Source organism: Mastigoproctus giganteus, chromosome 7, assembly GCF_048544385.1.
Source record: "Mastigoproctus giganteus isolate SK-2022 chromosome 7, ASM4854438v1, whole genome shotgun sequence".
Taxonomy (NCBI): domain Eukaryota; kingdom Metazoa; phylum Arthropoda; class Arachnida; order Uropygi; family Thelyphonidae; genus Mastigoproctus; species Mastigoproctus giganteus.
Genome location: NC_143581.1, coordinates 57,970,002 through 57,986,416, shown reverse-complemented (window position 1 = coordinate 57,986,416; position 16,415 = coordinate 57,970,002). Strand labels below are relative to the sequence as shown.

Genomic DNA, 16,415 nt, shown 5'->3' with positions numbered 1-16,415 from the left:
AATACATTTTTGGTGTTTGACACAAATGCTCAGATAATTTTCTTTTAATGAGAGTCGACTGCTGAAACAGGTTGCCTTCACAGGTAGTTGAGGCTGACAGTTCGAAAAAATTCAAAGGTCAATTGGATAGTTACTTATGTGAGGCGGGGAGCAAGTAATTTATATTTTCTTATCTACTGATTTTCGAATATACTGGACATTCCAAGATGTGCTTTACTCTCAGTAGGGAATGACAGTTATTGCAGTGTGGAAAATTATCTTTTGTGAGCAAGTAACTATTCATTGGGTGAGCATGACCAATGCATAATCTGGAAATATGACTTCTTTATTCTCTTATTCACCAATATATTATTTAAGAAGTCTAGCTTTGGATATCTGTTAAGGCATTTTCCAGATTGTGTGATATGTTGGTGAGAAGCATACTATTTTATTAAAATTCCGTCATCAGGCAAATGAAAAATCAGATAAATGACAAGAAAATACAGAGCATTTCATTAAATATTCTAATAATTTTCTTACCTGTTGCTCTGAAACTCTTAGTTCTCCAAATACAAGCTTTTGAATTACCTTGCCCACAAGTATTAAACAACAATATGCCATGTTTATGAGAGTCTAAAAAAAAAAAATAGTAATAATAATAAATAAAAAATAATAATTAAAAAGTAACATAAAAATACTTTTACATTGCACAGTTAAAGGCTAAAGCTCATATTTTCATTTAAATCTAATTAAAAAAAAAAAGCATCAAAATGTTTTCTCAATTTTCCAATTTCCCTAAGGGATTTTAGTGTGCTTATTAACCAAGTTTAGTGCTAGTAAGCCATAACAAACATAGTATGCAACTACAAACGTGAAAAAACTATTGTTCTGCTGCTTCTTTATTTAACTGAAAGCATGATAATCCCTTCCCTACCATTCTCACAACCACTTCTTCCTTAACTAACATTTATAATGTTTTCACATTACACATGGGTATTCCAATGATATCGGCAAGACAAACATTTGTCTTAAACCAAAAGTAATTTTTTCTCCTGTATTGAGAGAAGATGAAAACTGCAAAATAAGCTGAAAAGTATGGTACCAAATTACCTCAAAATTTGAACATTTCTTACTTTTGAAAATAAGTTCTCATATTACAGTGATTAATTCAGGTAAGCAAATTTAAAATTTTGTTGCAAATATTAGAAATAAGGCATTCATCCAACAAGAGTCTAACATTTTAGCACTAGGTCGCAACCTTCACATAGCATTTATGATTTCCTCTAATGCAGAGTAATTCAGAATTCACATAACCTCAAATATTAAATGTTAATTTATTGTTGACAACCTGACTGAATTCTATTCTGACTACAAATGCAATGCCACTGGTCATTTCCAGATGTCTGATAAATGGTTTATGTTAGGCCTTCAGTTGCTCACCACCAGCAATGCTTTGTTTACAATGAATGCAGCATATGTTTATAATCAAATATTTTAAATCCCAGTTATGAGCAAACAAGTTAATAGATTTTTCAAGAGACAATCCAATTCTACAATTCCAAATTAGCTATAACTTCTAGACTCTTTACCCATTTCTGTGAGACTGGAGGTGCTGATGACAAGAAACATACTGAAAGATCTTTGTTAATTAGAACTCTAAAGATGTTTTTACGTGGTTATTGAAATCAAAAAAATTTCAAGAAACATGCATTGCAGATCAGTATGTTCTCTGAGGGCCACACAAAAAAAAAATTAAGTAAATAAATAAAATAATGTCCTCATCATTTGTGTTATGTACAAACTTAAAGGATTGTGACAAGGAAAAATTATTACTGTATTAGTTATAACTGGTGATTTTGTATGTTCATCAAACATACATGAGTAGCAAACCATATAATGGTTTCTTTAGTGATAAAAGATGGCTTCACTTAAGCAGTTCTATGAACAGCAAAACCGCAGGATAGGGTGGAACCCCTCCTCCCTTTTTTCTGGTTATAGTTGATGGAAACTGCACATAGAAATCTTAAAAGCCAATTCATTTTATTACTGGAAGTGGATGAACATGAATGCTGGTTTCAATATGATGGCATCTTATTTCCAAATATCTGTGGCTGCCACAATTTGCAGATTTTTATATTTGGGGTTACTGATTATAATTATAACCGTGACAACTGGAGTTTGTCTTTCTAATTTAATTTTAAAAATAACAAGAAAAAGGATTAAGGCCAATGTTGAATCAGGAATTTCACATATAGCTATGTAAAGTCTCAAAAACATGAAGGATTCATACTCATAATTAGGAAAATGGCACTTTTTTTTGCACATATTGTAACCTCTCTTATTATATTTGAAGTAATAATTTAAATATGAAAATACGCCACAGGTTGTGCATCTGAGTCATTGTATACATTACATCACCTAACGTTGAAATACAGTGACATAAGGGGTTAAAAAGAAAATTTTATGAAATGGAACACTTGTTGATGAGATGAAATGAAATTCATGTTTAATAATCAAGTATGTATGTGACATTGCTGATGATAAAACAGAATGGTGTTCTGGTGCAATCTAGTTCATTCTGAACCCTGAGTGGCATATATTACAGAAGAAAGCAGATCAACATAATAAACAAGTTATTGACCTTCACTCACTTGCAGTCTCAACTGTAGCAAGACACCCCTCATATTAATGAGGGGTGTCTCAACTGTAAAAAGGGGGCGCTGACTCTTTAAAAATTACAGCTGTGAATTACAGGCTCTGAAAAAGCAATAAGTGTTTGCCTTTTTATTTACCTAATTGTTACTTTATATTGTACTTTATACGTAGTCTTATAGTTACGCTGATTTTTAATTTAGATAAAGAGTTTTTGTAGATTACTACTTAATATACGTAAAACCATTATTTCGTTTAAATCTTGCAGCCACTGTTTTTGTATAGTGGTAATGAATTCAAATTTTTAATTATGGTAACTAGTTAGCTCTAACGTACAATTATATAGCGTAAAACGCATCACTGCATTTAGGATTCTATTAGACAGTGTAGTATTCACAATTAATTAATTAAATTTATTGATCTTATTAATTTAAAATATCATGCCCAGACTAGAGCAGCAAAACAATGGGCACAAAGTGGCAGGAGTGCTCTGACTCAGGGGAAAACTGAGGGGGGCGATTCTCCAATGCATCACAGCCTAAAAAAATGTGCAACTTGCGAAATGTTTGCCAAACTCTCTGGAACAGAACATGATCTAGCCCAGGAAGATGTCTTTGTGTGTGCCAGGTGCAGAGAGTGTCTAGAAATTAGGCATCAACTCAGCATTCTACTGGGCATCCATGAGAGCTTGAGGTGTAGGGTAGATGCCCTCGAAGAAATTAATGAAGGGCCCGACAAGCTCTCAGCTGCCCAACTCAACGCCAGAGTTCACTCCTGGGTATCAGGAGTGAACTCTGGCATTTCTTTACTTATATAACAGTGGCAATCTCCAAGGCAGAATGCACTGGTCCCAAAGGAACTAGTTATTGTTGGTGACTATTGTCAGGGAGACGGGGAATATATTATGTAAAAAGGGCAGATGGAACAGGACCAGGGTATGTCTGCCAGGGGCAAAAGTTGATGACGTTGTAAAGCATATATCATCTTTTAAGTGTACAAAAGGTGATATTGTTGTACACGTTGGCACCAATGACATTAAGAGTAGATCTGCAGATTTACTTAACAAGTACAGGTCAATGTTGCAAAAAAGTCATAAGTTAGGGTTAAATTTGAAAGTGTCTGCAATTCTGCCCAGACATGATAGGAGGGAGTACATGGTGAGAGCCTTGGCAATCAATTCGGCCCTGGAGGGAATGTGCAAGGCTCAAGGGGTAGAATTTTTTTCAGCATGGTCTGTGCTTGTTAACAGGAGAGACTGCTTCTACAGGGATGGGATACACTTAAATAGAAAGGGTGCAAGAATATTTGCTGATGCTATCGAGGCAGTGTGAGATGGGTCGGAAAACTGATAGCTTGTGGGGATACAAGGACTAATAGTTTAACAGTAGCTGCAGGCAGAGGTAAAGGTGATTCTTGCACAGACTTCTATTAGAATAAGTAGCAACCTGGAGCGAGGGGTGCTGGGGGTTTCAGGGACTGATGGCAGTCATTGTGAAACAGGTGGGTATACGGGATGTGTCAGGGTAACTAGGAATAGGTGCATGTATACCAATGCTAGAAGTATAGTAAATAAATCTGATGAATTTAAAGTGTTGGTCAAGACATCAAAGGCGGATATTGTTGGGATATCAGAGACGTGATGTCACACTGATATTAGGAATGCAGAATTGGAATTTGGGGAGTACAATGTGTACAGAAAGTATAGATGGAATAGGAAGGGAGGAGGTGTCATGCTGTTAATTAAGAAAAACAAATTCAAAAGAAGTGCATCCAGTTGATATAGATGAACAGTGCACTGCTGAGTCATTTTGGTGTGGCATAAGCACTGCGAAAGCAAAAATAAGAGTAGGAGTGTGTTATAGGCCTAATGACTCGAATGAGTACAATGAATAATCGTACAGAGAAACAGAGTGGGCTAGTAAATCATAATGTCTTATAATGGGGGATTTTAACTTCCCAGATATTGACTGGAACTTGTGGGTTGGTCACTCACACACTAGTAAGACTTTTGTGGATTTATTGGATGATTGTTTTCTGTTTCTGCAGCAGCATGTTTGAGAGGCAACCAGAGAGGGTAATACTCTTGATCTGGTTATCAGCAGTGATCATTTGAGTATTAAAAATTTGCAGCTAAAGGAACCACTAGGTGGCAGTGATAACAGTGTACTGAGGTGGGATTTACTTAAAGATATAATTACCATCAGGGTTAAAAGAAAGGGTTTTTGCTTCCGTAAAGGTGAGTACAGTGGTCTCAGACAGGTTTTAAATTCTGTACAGTGGGATCAACTGACAATGTTACCAACAGTAAATTCTAAGTGGGAAGCATTCAAGGAATTAATTGTGGAAGCTACTAAAAGTTTCATACCTATTAAGAAATATTGTTCAAGGTTTAGGCCTAAATGGTTATCAAATGAACTAATGAGACTTGTAATAGAGAAGAAAAATGCATGGGATGCACAAATTATCAAGTGACTCAGAAGCCTTATGGCAGATATAAGCTTGTAATCAGGTCACAAAGGAGGTTAGACATACGAAGGCAGATTATAAGAAATCTTTGACAAAGGATGCTAAGAAAAACAGCAAGGATTTCTTTACTTATGTAAACTCTTAAAGGAAGGGGATGAATCTGATTGGTCCACTTGATATCGATGGTTCGATTGTTGATGATCCTGTTCGGACAGCAAACAATGAGTATTTTGCATCTACATTCACACATGAGGAATTATTAAGGTTTGAAAATGGCAGAAGGTTATCAAATTGTAGCAGGGTGTTTAATGATTTTGTAATAACTGAGAGCAAAGTGGAGGAGAAATTCTTGACGATAAATATAAGAAAGGTACCTGGGGTGGATGGAATCTATCCAGTTATATTAAAGGAGGCGGCAAAGCAACTAAGCAAACCCTTAGCCATAATTATGAGAGCATCCCTGGACTCAGGGGAGGTCCCCAAGGGCTGGATATGTGCAACTGTATTCCCAATTCACAAAGGGGGGATCGAAGGGTGACACAGGTAATTATAGACCAGTTAGTTTAACTTCTGTTCCGTGTAAAATAATGTGTAAAATTGTCACTGGTTAAAGATGCATTGCAGGATCATCTAGACAAGACTGCAGCAATAATTCCGACACAGCATGGGTTTGTTAAGGGAAAGTCTTGTCTGACAAATTTGATAGGATATTATGATGTGGTTACAAAGGAACTGGATGCAAAAAATAATTTTGATATCATATATTTGGATTTCAGGAAAGCTTTTGACACTGTTGCGCATGGAAGACTATTGTACAAATTGGAGCAGAATGGTATTAAGGGTAAATTGCTACAATGGATAAAAGGATGGTTGAGTGGGAGAAGACAGAGGGTGGTAATCAATGGGTGCTGCTCTTCGTGGACTAATATTATTAGAGGAGTCCCACAGGGTTCAGTGTTGGGTCCACTGTTGTTTTGTATATTTATCAATGATATTGATGAAGGAATATCAGGCTTAGTGTCAAAGTTTGCAGATGATATAAAGGTTGGCAGGGTTGTTAATGACAGTAATGGCAGTGTGCTACTGCAACAGGATCTAGAAAATTTGGGCAGATGGGTTAAGAAGTGGCAACTAAAGTTTAACCTTGACAAATGCAAATTACTGCATATGGGTAGAAGTAACCCCAGAGAAATGTACCGACTGTGTGGTACTACACTTAAGGTGGTAGAAAATGAGAGACCTGGGAGTAATTGTGCCGTCAGATATGAAGTTTTCTGAGCAATGCAGACAGGCTGCCAGGGCAAGTCATGGGGTTTTGTCAATGATATATAGCAGGGGTGGCCATCTTTATTTGTGATGCGATCTTTTTTTTCTTTAAAATGTGTCGCAATCTACCATTTCAAAAATTTCATTGCACATGGTTAAAAAAGTTAATCAACACGTTGAAAAATGTTTATAAATTTTAAAATTAAATACAATTCAGAATTCTTATTTTAAATTTATACATATTTAAATTTTTAATTTATGTGAAATTTGTGTCTTTGTATCATCTGCCAAGCTTTCAAAATCGGGGATATACTGTTATAAGGCCAACAGTAAAGAATCTTTTGTATGCAGTCCATATGAGTAGTACAATTCTTCGTCTTTGTTCACTGCATTTTTTTTTTATATTTGAGTACTTTTCTTGGCAAACATATTTCCAAACGTCTTTTTCCGATGATCTGACTTTTGGGAAGTAGTTCCGCAATGTAATAATTTCATTTTCAAATAATATTTTCCCTGTGTGAAAAATCTCGGAGATTTTTTTCTGCAATTTGTTTCGAATCTAAGTCGATATTAAATGGATAAGAAATATATTGAACAATGTCTTCAATTGTTTTAAAATCACTGAATCTGGTTTCAAAATCATCCACAACTTTCAATTTCAGAAACATATTTCTCACTATTTAATTCAAAAATAGGATATTTTTGCAATGATTTTGCAAAATTATAGAATTTTTTTTTCTTTGAGATCCTTAGCCATTGCCAAAAAATACTACTAATCATGTCACCCACATTTTTATTTTTTTCCTTGTAATTCCAAATTCAGATCACTTAATTTACTGGTAAAATCTGCCAAAAAAGTCAGATCACACAACCACTCCGAATCTTGTAGCTGCTTATAATCATCTTCCCCTTTGATCAACAAATTTTTTTTAATTTCATTCAACAAATTTCGAAATATCTGTAGAAACTTACTCCGACTCAGCCATCTCACATCTTTGTGTAATATCAGATTTGGTTCATTTTCATCGAGTTGCACTTTGAAAAGTCTCCTTTGAAGAGATTGTCCTCTGATGGAATTCATGATTTTGAAAGCTGTGTTCATAACACTTTTAGTATTTAATCTTTTGCTGGCTAACACATGTTGGTGAATGATACAGTGGTAACTCAAAAAAATCTGGGAAGTCATCATCCTTTTGGCACGCACAACGTGATGAATCCGTTAAGATGCCTCGTCATTACTTTAGCTCCATATGTTGTTATGGAGACAAGATTAAATAGTGGTAATTTAATTTTTTCAATAAAATTTTTGAATGCATTAAGTATATCAAAACCTCTAGTTCATTCTTTTAACGAAACCATACCTATCAGTTCTTCTCTAGTGGCAGAATCATCGAAAACCATACGAATAAAAATGAGCAATTGAGCTGTATGTCCATAACACTTATTATTTAAAGAGAATCTGTTCTTTCTAAAAATGCCTCTTTGATGAATTGACCATCAGAAAACAGTTTGCATTTTTTTCAAGACATCCACTTCAAATGATGCTACAGTTACTGCTTTAGATTGCAAATTGCGTGTCATGAAGAAATTTTGTTGTGCAAATAATCTGAATTTAAGTTCTTTTAATTTATTTTTTCTAAGGTCACTATTAGGCGGAAAATCTGATTGGTATTTACCATGGAGTGCGTTGAAGTGCCTTTCTAAATTTTGTTTCACAATGCAGGCACTAAAAACTGATAGTGTTTTGCATTCTAACCATTGCAACTGCCACTTCATCCGCTACCTCTGTTCCGATGTGTGGTCGTCCAATGCATGGAATTACACCTAACTCCACAGTCACTTAAAATTTCTTTATTAGTTTTCGAAGCCACACTGACATCAAAGGTCCTTTACACAAACCTTTAAGTTTCCGATATTCACGTATTCCGATATTCGCATTCAAGATGCATATAAGAAGCATAACCCCTCCACCCCTTCTATCTTCCCTAAATGAATTATACGTACTGCCGTGGAACGCATCACAAATTTCCGGGTGGCACATTTCTGTCAGGCCTATTATATCAGCATTAGTTGTCCTAACCAGGAGTTTAAATTCAGCCATTTTATTGACAACGCTTCTCACATTACTGTAGACATTTCCATGGTGATTTTAATGTTCACAACTCCAGCTGGCTTCCGTTTTCTAGTTACACCAACCCAGCTGATCGAGATGCTGAGGATTTTGCAATTACTAATGACCTTACACAGATTGTTCATTTACTTACAAGAATACTGCTGACTGGGCTAGCCGGGTAGGTAAAGTGCCTGCCTGGCAAATTAAAGGTTGCGGGTTCGAATCCCACTTTGGGCTTCGATCAAAGTAATGCAAAAACCTTGGGAGGTGCATTATGGCCACAGAAGCCGATGCGCCAACAACTACCAAAATATAAAAAATATATATATATACAAGAATACCAGACAATCCTAATCATACAGCCAATACGCTTGATCTTTTTCTCACAAACAACCCTTCTAAGTACACGGTCGAAGTAAGAGGTCCTTTAGGCACTTCAGATCACAACTTGGCGATTGTCTCTTCTCCAATGGAACCTTTATCTCATGGCTATTCCCAACCTCGTGTTGTTTGGCATTACAAGAATGCAAAATGGGATGACCTGCGAGACTTCTTTTCTTTGGATGGATTATTGTTTCAAAACTTCTGATGTCAACATTTGCTCAGATCGTGTCAGTGAAATTATTCTTGAAGGAATGGAATCCTTTATCCCACACTCCACTTTAAAATCTCGTCCTTTATCTAAACCTTAGTTTTCCAATAAATGTGCTAAGGCTGTTCAAGAGAAGAATGTTACATATCGTAATTGGCTTGTTTCTAATTCTTCAGTTTCATTTTCTGAGTACACCAAATCTCGCAACAATTATAAAGTGGTTATTAATCAGTCCAAACTAGAGTTTGAACAGCTTAAGAGTAGAGAACTTGCTTCTAGCCCTAATGGTAGACGAGCATTCTGGTCTCTTGCCAAAGCTATTGGCTACAACTTTTGCCCATCTCTGCTCCCACCTCTGTCCAAACCAGATGGTTCTGTTGTCACTTCAGCCAAGGATAAAGCTGACCTGCTAGCATCCCATTTTTCTTCCAACTCATGTATTAATGATCTTGGTAAAACATCTCTCACCATTCCCAACATGCTCCATTCAATGCCTCCTGTGGTCTTCCGTCAAAAGGATGTCAGAAAGGATATTGACAAATCTTAATGCTAAGAAAGCTCCAAGTCCCGATGGCATTTCTCCACTTGTTCTCAAAACCTGTGCTTCCGAACTTACTCCTATTCTTTGCCGCCTTTTTTTCACTTTCTTATTCCAAAGGTGTTTTTCCTTCTGCTTGGAAATTTGCTCATATCCAGCCAGTTCATAAAAAGAGTTACAAATCCCTCCCATCCAATTATCGTCCCATTGCAATTACTTCTACTCTTTCTAAAGTAATGGAGAAATTAATTAACCGCCAACTCTTAAACTACCTAGAAACCTACCGTATGATCAACGATTGCCATTATGGATTCCGTCAGTGTCAATCCACTGATGATATTCTGGCTTACGTTACCCATTTATGGACTAATTCAATGGATAGGTTCGGTGAAACACAAGTAGTTGCTCTTGACATCTTAAAGGCTTTCGATCGTGTTTGGCAGACAGTTGGGGCAAAGACAACAGTTTTTTTAATAACCAATTACTAAAAAAACTATGTTGTCTTTGCCCCAACTGTTTTTAGTAATTGGTTATCTAGTTTTCTCTCTGATCGCTCATTGAGGGTGAGAGTAGATGGCTCTCTGTCTTCTAACTTCTCCACTAATGCCGGTGTCCCCCAAGGTTCAGTTCTTTCCCCCACTCTTTTCCTGTTGTATATTAATGACCTTCCATTGACTGGAAATCCTATCCATAGTTTTGCGGATGATAGCACATTGCAATCCACTTTCCATTTTGAGAAACCTTGTCCTGCTCAATCAGCTTCAACTTATCGAAAACCTGCTACCAATTCCTTAAATGACGATCTTCAGGTAATTCTCCAGTGGGGCAAAGACAACAGTTGATTTCAACCCTTCTAAAACTCAGTCTTGTCTTATATCTCGCAAAAAGGATTCTTCTGCTCCTATGCTTATCTTTAGTGACACCGATTTCTAGGCAAAATGATATATATCTCTTTTGGGGATTACCCTCACTTCTAATCTCTCTTGGCACAAGCACATTACAAATATTGCTTCCTCTGCATCTAAAAACTTGGTTTTTTCTTTCGCTCTCACCTTTACTTTTCTTCCAAACAACTGCTCACTCTGTATAAATCGCAAATCTGCCCTGCTATGGAATATTGTTCCCACATATGGGGTGGTGCCCCCAAAACCTCTATCAGGCTTCTTGATTCCATTCAGAGGAGGGCAGTTAAGTTAATTAATGATTCATCTTTAACAAAGTCTCTCCACTCACTGTCTCATAGACAGTACTGTTTCTGTTGCATGCCTCTTCTACAGATACTTCCATGGACATTGTTCTTCTGAATTGGCTTCTATAATTCCCACTCTCTCTTTCAAAACAGTCAAAACACGTGCCACCACCAGCCAACATCCATTTACTGTCCAACTTCAAACTCACAGAACCAACTTTTCATCTTCCTTGTTTATTCATTCAACTGCCGTTTTCTGGAACAACCTTCCTTCATACATATTTCCTGAAAATTACAGTCTACAGAAGTTCAAGTCCAATGTCAACAAATATCTTCTTTCATGTTCTCAACCTCCAACCCAAGCACGGTACTAAGTATTATAGGTTCTAATACCTCTTGTGTTTGGGGTTTACATAAAAAAAAAAAAAAAGACAGTTGAGACTAAGCAATCTTATATACCCTGACACACCCCTTGAAGTTATTTAGGTTTGAATCCCAAGCTATATCTTCCCTCTCATTTGAAGTATTGCTACCCTCAGAACACCTTATCAACACTGGCTGTTGTAGCAACAAACAAGAATTCATAATGTGAGTGCAAGCATTACTTTAACCATATCATCAGATAAACATGGATCAAAAATTACCTTCTTCTCCTTCCCCTAACTAGAAGTTTCCTGAACCCTTAGGGTATCCTCAATGATACTGGCAAAAATCCTTGAACCACCTTTGTTCAAATGAATACCATCTCTACAAAATAAATTCCTACTACCTACAAATGAAGGCCAGCTGAAAAAAAATTTATCTCCTAGAACTTTGGAGACAGATTCCCTCTAGTCTAGAGTTAATCCACAAGGCTTTCACAGCATATAGTCCTTCCTATTGTCTCTGGGCAGAATTGCAGACATTGTCCTAACTCACGGCATTTTTTTCAGCAAGTCCTGTATTTCTCCAACTGATGGTCACGGCGTGTATGCTTAGTATTATTAGTCCCCACATAAATAATGATTCTCTCTTTTTATCTCCCTTAAAATCTGACAATCTGTTGGTAACATCATCAACTGATGCTCCTGATAAACACACAGTGGTTCCAGATCACCTATCTTTATTACAAAAAATATTATCCGTTTCTCTGACAATAGATTCACCCAATAAAACTAGATCACCTTCAACCAGAGCAGTCTGCGCTTGACTATTATTTTCTGGTTTCCCAAATTGGGGGTGCATCACTTCGCAGGTCAGGAGATACTTGAGTCCTTGATGAGCTCCCAGTTACATTTGTTTCTAGGGCAAGCATTTGTTTCTTTGGTGACTCAAATTCTTCTCATAAGTTGTAATTTGAGATTGGTACACAGTACACTCCTTACATCAGTTGCAAAGAAAAGAATCACCAGATGAGCTAATCTGTAATCAAGAATTTGAGGTGTTACGGATGCTGAGGCAGATGAGGAAAAATCTGTAGTTAAATTTGATTAGACTATCAACACCAAAACTTACCAAAGCAAAGTAGTAAGTAATTCTTTGCATATCTTAACACTAGAAAGAAAGGGACGACTCATTTTGGTCCACTGGATATGAATGGCATCGCTGTCAATAATCCTGTACAGAATACTGACAAACAATAAATATTTCGAAGAAGTATTTAGGAATGGATATACCAGAATTCTAACTGGGAGTTAAATGATTTTATAATAACTGAGAGGAATGTGCAAAAGAAATAAGGTGCCTGGGGCTGATGGAACCTATCCAATTACATTAAAATAAGCAGCAAAAGCAGTAAATAAACCTTTAGCAAAAATCATGAGCGCATCACTAAATTCGGGGGATGGTCCCTATGGATTGAAGATGTGCAAATATTTTCAAAATTCATAAAGGGGAATGAATCAAAGGGAGAAGTGAATAATTATAGATCTGTAAGCTCAACTTCTTTTACAGGGAAAATAATGGAATCAGTAGTCAAAGAAGTAATATAGGATCACCTTGACATCAATGCATTTATACAGCAATCACTATACTGATTTGTTAAGGGAAGATCCTGCCTAACCAATCATTAGCTATGATGAGGTAATCACAAAGCAACTGGATGCAAAAAACAACTGGCATCATATACTTAGATTTCTGTGAAGCTTTAGATACTATTCCACATGAAAGACTGCTATACAAATAAGAACACTGTGGCTATACAAATAAGAAGAAACTTGTCAAGTTGCTTCTTATTTGAAGCTGCTTCAAATAAGAAGGGACAAGTTGCTTCTTCATAAAAAAAAAAAGGGTGGGGCAATAGTTGCTGATGTGCCTAATAAATCTCCAAACAAACAACATAAAAAGGGAATGACTGAATGGCAGAAGGCAGTATTGATTAACGAATACGGCTCTTTGTGGACTAATTTTATTAGTAGAGTTGGTCAGGGCTTGGTACTGGGTCCCTTATCATTGAGAAAGGAGCCAACACCAAACATATTACCAGAATACTGGAAAATGGTAACCTGTTTACATTAAATGTAGTGGGGCTTATTCATATTATAAATCCAACAAGCAGAATGCTTAATAGAAAAAAAGAAGTGTTAAAATCAATATGGATTCTTTCATGGTTTTACCAATATGTGGCCTTTCATGAGTAGTTGTTTGTTTGTTATTTGGTTTTTAGGAGCATTAGCAACTAAGGTCATATTACTCTGGGATATGTGGTGGTCATTCTCTGACCTTTCCACATCCTCCGTATTTGGTGGTGATGGGCTCGAACCCCGGTCTAATCAAGAAGCGTGTGCCACGCACTGCTGATTCTTCCCACCTGGCTACGGAGGCCCCTCCTTTCATGAGGCCCAAACGCTAATTAATATCCTTCTCTCTAAAGCATAAGTGGACTGATAAGCCAGTACCTGACTGTAAAGTCAGGGATTTTCATATTAAAGTCATATTATTATAAAATAACATGATTTTGTAATAAAAATTAAGAAAATATATATATATGCCTTTACACTTGGAACGAACTGACATCAGAAAGGTTGCATATGTAACATTTAAATAACACATAAATGACATCTAAAAATTATCATTTATCAAAAATTAATTTTTTGTGGGAATGGGATCATCTGAACACCAGATGATCCCATTTATAAGGATCACCACATATATAAGGATTACACTGAAAGGAACCCTAATGAAACTTATTTTGATATATACATATCAAAGTTCACGCAATCCAACTCATGACATGCCAACTGCCACTGTTAAAATAAATAGATTGTGTGTGTGTCAAAAAATATATCAATTTGATTCCTCTGTAATTTAAATTTTCTGTTCTCCATCTGCTCACTACTCTAATTCATCCAAACAAAAAGTTCAACTTTAAATTACTAACTTTAACTCCTCTTGCAAAGGAAATGTATAAGACCAGCCCTATGATATTAAATTGAAAATTATTGAGAAGAGAAACAAAAAAATTTTTTACAAGGCAACATGACACTGATTGCAGCATCACAAAAAGAAACCCTTCCACATCAAACCTCTCAAATATCAAACCCCTCTATTAGGAAGAGCCTAAGTAACCATAAAAATTTCAATAGACAGAAACTGCTGAATTTTCTGAACATCATAGACCAAGAGATTTCTTTGTCCTATAATTAACATGTTTGATGTGAATGAAAAAATAAATGTTTTAAAACCACAAATTCTCCAAAGTTTCTGAAAGTAAATCCAGAATTGTATATACTGCTAAATGCAGTATATACAATTCAAACAATTTTATAAAGCTTTGTATGTATTCCTCTCATTTATATGAGAGGAATGCGAGAGGTGAAAATCAGAATGCATGACTTTGAATTTTATGCTATGAATAAATGCAGTTCTTGCTGCTAAAACAATGGTACGCAACTTGTGAAATGCCTGTTAGCCAATATGACTAAGCTACTGAGCAGGAATGTTCAGACAGCAATTTACATATTCACAGGCAGAAATTCATTCATTGCTCATTTGTAGAATGAAGTCATGTCTGCAATGCAAAATCTATTAAGGTTATGCATACAACTAAATAGGTCAGAGACAAGTGGATGTAAACTGAACAACAGGTCAGTTTAGAGACAAGGCCTTAAGCCAAACAGGTCATGGTGTGTTGGTAAATTTTTAACAACCAGCTGGCTAAAAAAAAAAAAAACCAAAAAAAAACAAGAATATGTATTTATACATTTATTGTAAAGTTTTACTGATTTACAACAATCTGGACCACAAAAATTTCAAACAATAATAAAATATTCATTTTTTATCGTAATTTCCATATAGCTGACTGATTCTCAAACTTTTTCCGAGCTCTTGTATCAGTAGTCAATTTATGGTTGCAATTCAACCATGTAATGACAGATGGAGTTGCTTCCCAATCCATTAACTATTTTCCCAATATGTTTATCATTATTAAATCCAATATGTGATCTATTGTTAAAACTATTTCTCAACCTTGTACATATTATGTTTATTAAACCGAAACCTCTTTCAGCTTTAGCACTACTAATTGCAATAGTGCTATCTCTTTAGCTTTTTGAATAATTGCAGGGATTGAAACATTTTTTTGATTCTACAGTATTATCTCCAAAAATCCTGAAAATTGTTCCAAATCAATTTCATATTTTAAAATTTCACTTAAATCATTTAATAATTTCGCGACAATTGTAGAAATACAAAATCTTGGACAGATGTCGAGCATGGGAATGTCATTATTTAAAGAAGAAGCGGCCCAAGTAAATTAAGCAGATGTTTGTTGGAAATAATATTCCCGTAAAATTGCTAGCAGACAATCTTTACACAGGCTGCAACATATGAAGCAGGGGAAGGAAGCACAATGGGTGCCAAAATAAGCAAGGCTGGACTTTCCTTGTCACCATATACAAACTAATCATCCAATTGCTGCTAACCATTGTGGATTGAAGTGCGTGCAGCTCTACAGTTTATAACCATTGTCAGTTTAGCAAATGGCTTGCAAAATTCTTTAAAATCGTCTCGCGTGAGTGGGTGTAAGAGACTATAAAAATGAGTGGGTGTAAGAGACTATAAAAATGAGTGGGTGTAAGAGACTATAAAAATGAGTGGGTGTAAGAGACTATAAAATCACACATAAAACTGGTTGTTTTTGCTTGGAAGTTTTGGCACAACAAATAATGTGGCCACATTATGCAACAGTTGACTGCAATCCCCTTGGACTGGAGAAGGGAAAGTGCTAACATCCATCCCATCTATAAAGGTGATGCGCTAAAGAGGAGTTGGGAAACTATAGGCCAAGCAACTTCAACTTCTCTGGTATGGAAGGTCATAGCATCTGTAGTTAAAGATACAGTTCAAGATGAACCATATCATCAAAAAAGGTATCGCGAATAAAATACAGTGGCAGACAAAAAAACTGCATCACTTAGATGAATTTTACAAATGTTTTGCACTGCATTGTGGGTTGCAGAAATGTATTTGTTAGATGGGATATATATCTAAGGGTAGCTAAGAATAGAAACAGGTGCAGGTATACTTGCGTGTACACCAATGATAGGAGTTTAGTAAACAAATTTGATGAATTTGAGGTATTGCTCAAAACATCAAAGGCAGATATTGTTGGGATATCAGAGATGTGGTGTCACACAGATAT

At 36.0% G+C, this 16,415-nt stretch overlaps 1 protein-coding gene across 1 annotated transcript in view; it reads right to left on the bottom strand.

Annotated features, from left to right (window-relative positions):
* The window catches only part of LOC150082921 (E3 ubiquitin-protein ligase AMFR-like), a 271,559-nt gene that overhangs the window by 233,760 nt on the left and 21,384 nt on the right, over positions 1-16,415 (bottom strand). Inside the window, exon 2 of the mRNA XM_090377682.1 lies at positions 520-612. Coding sequence (XP_090233808.1) covers positions 520-612 — 93 coding nt within the window. The remainder of the gene's footprint in view (positions 1-519; positions 613-16,415) is intronic.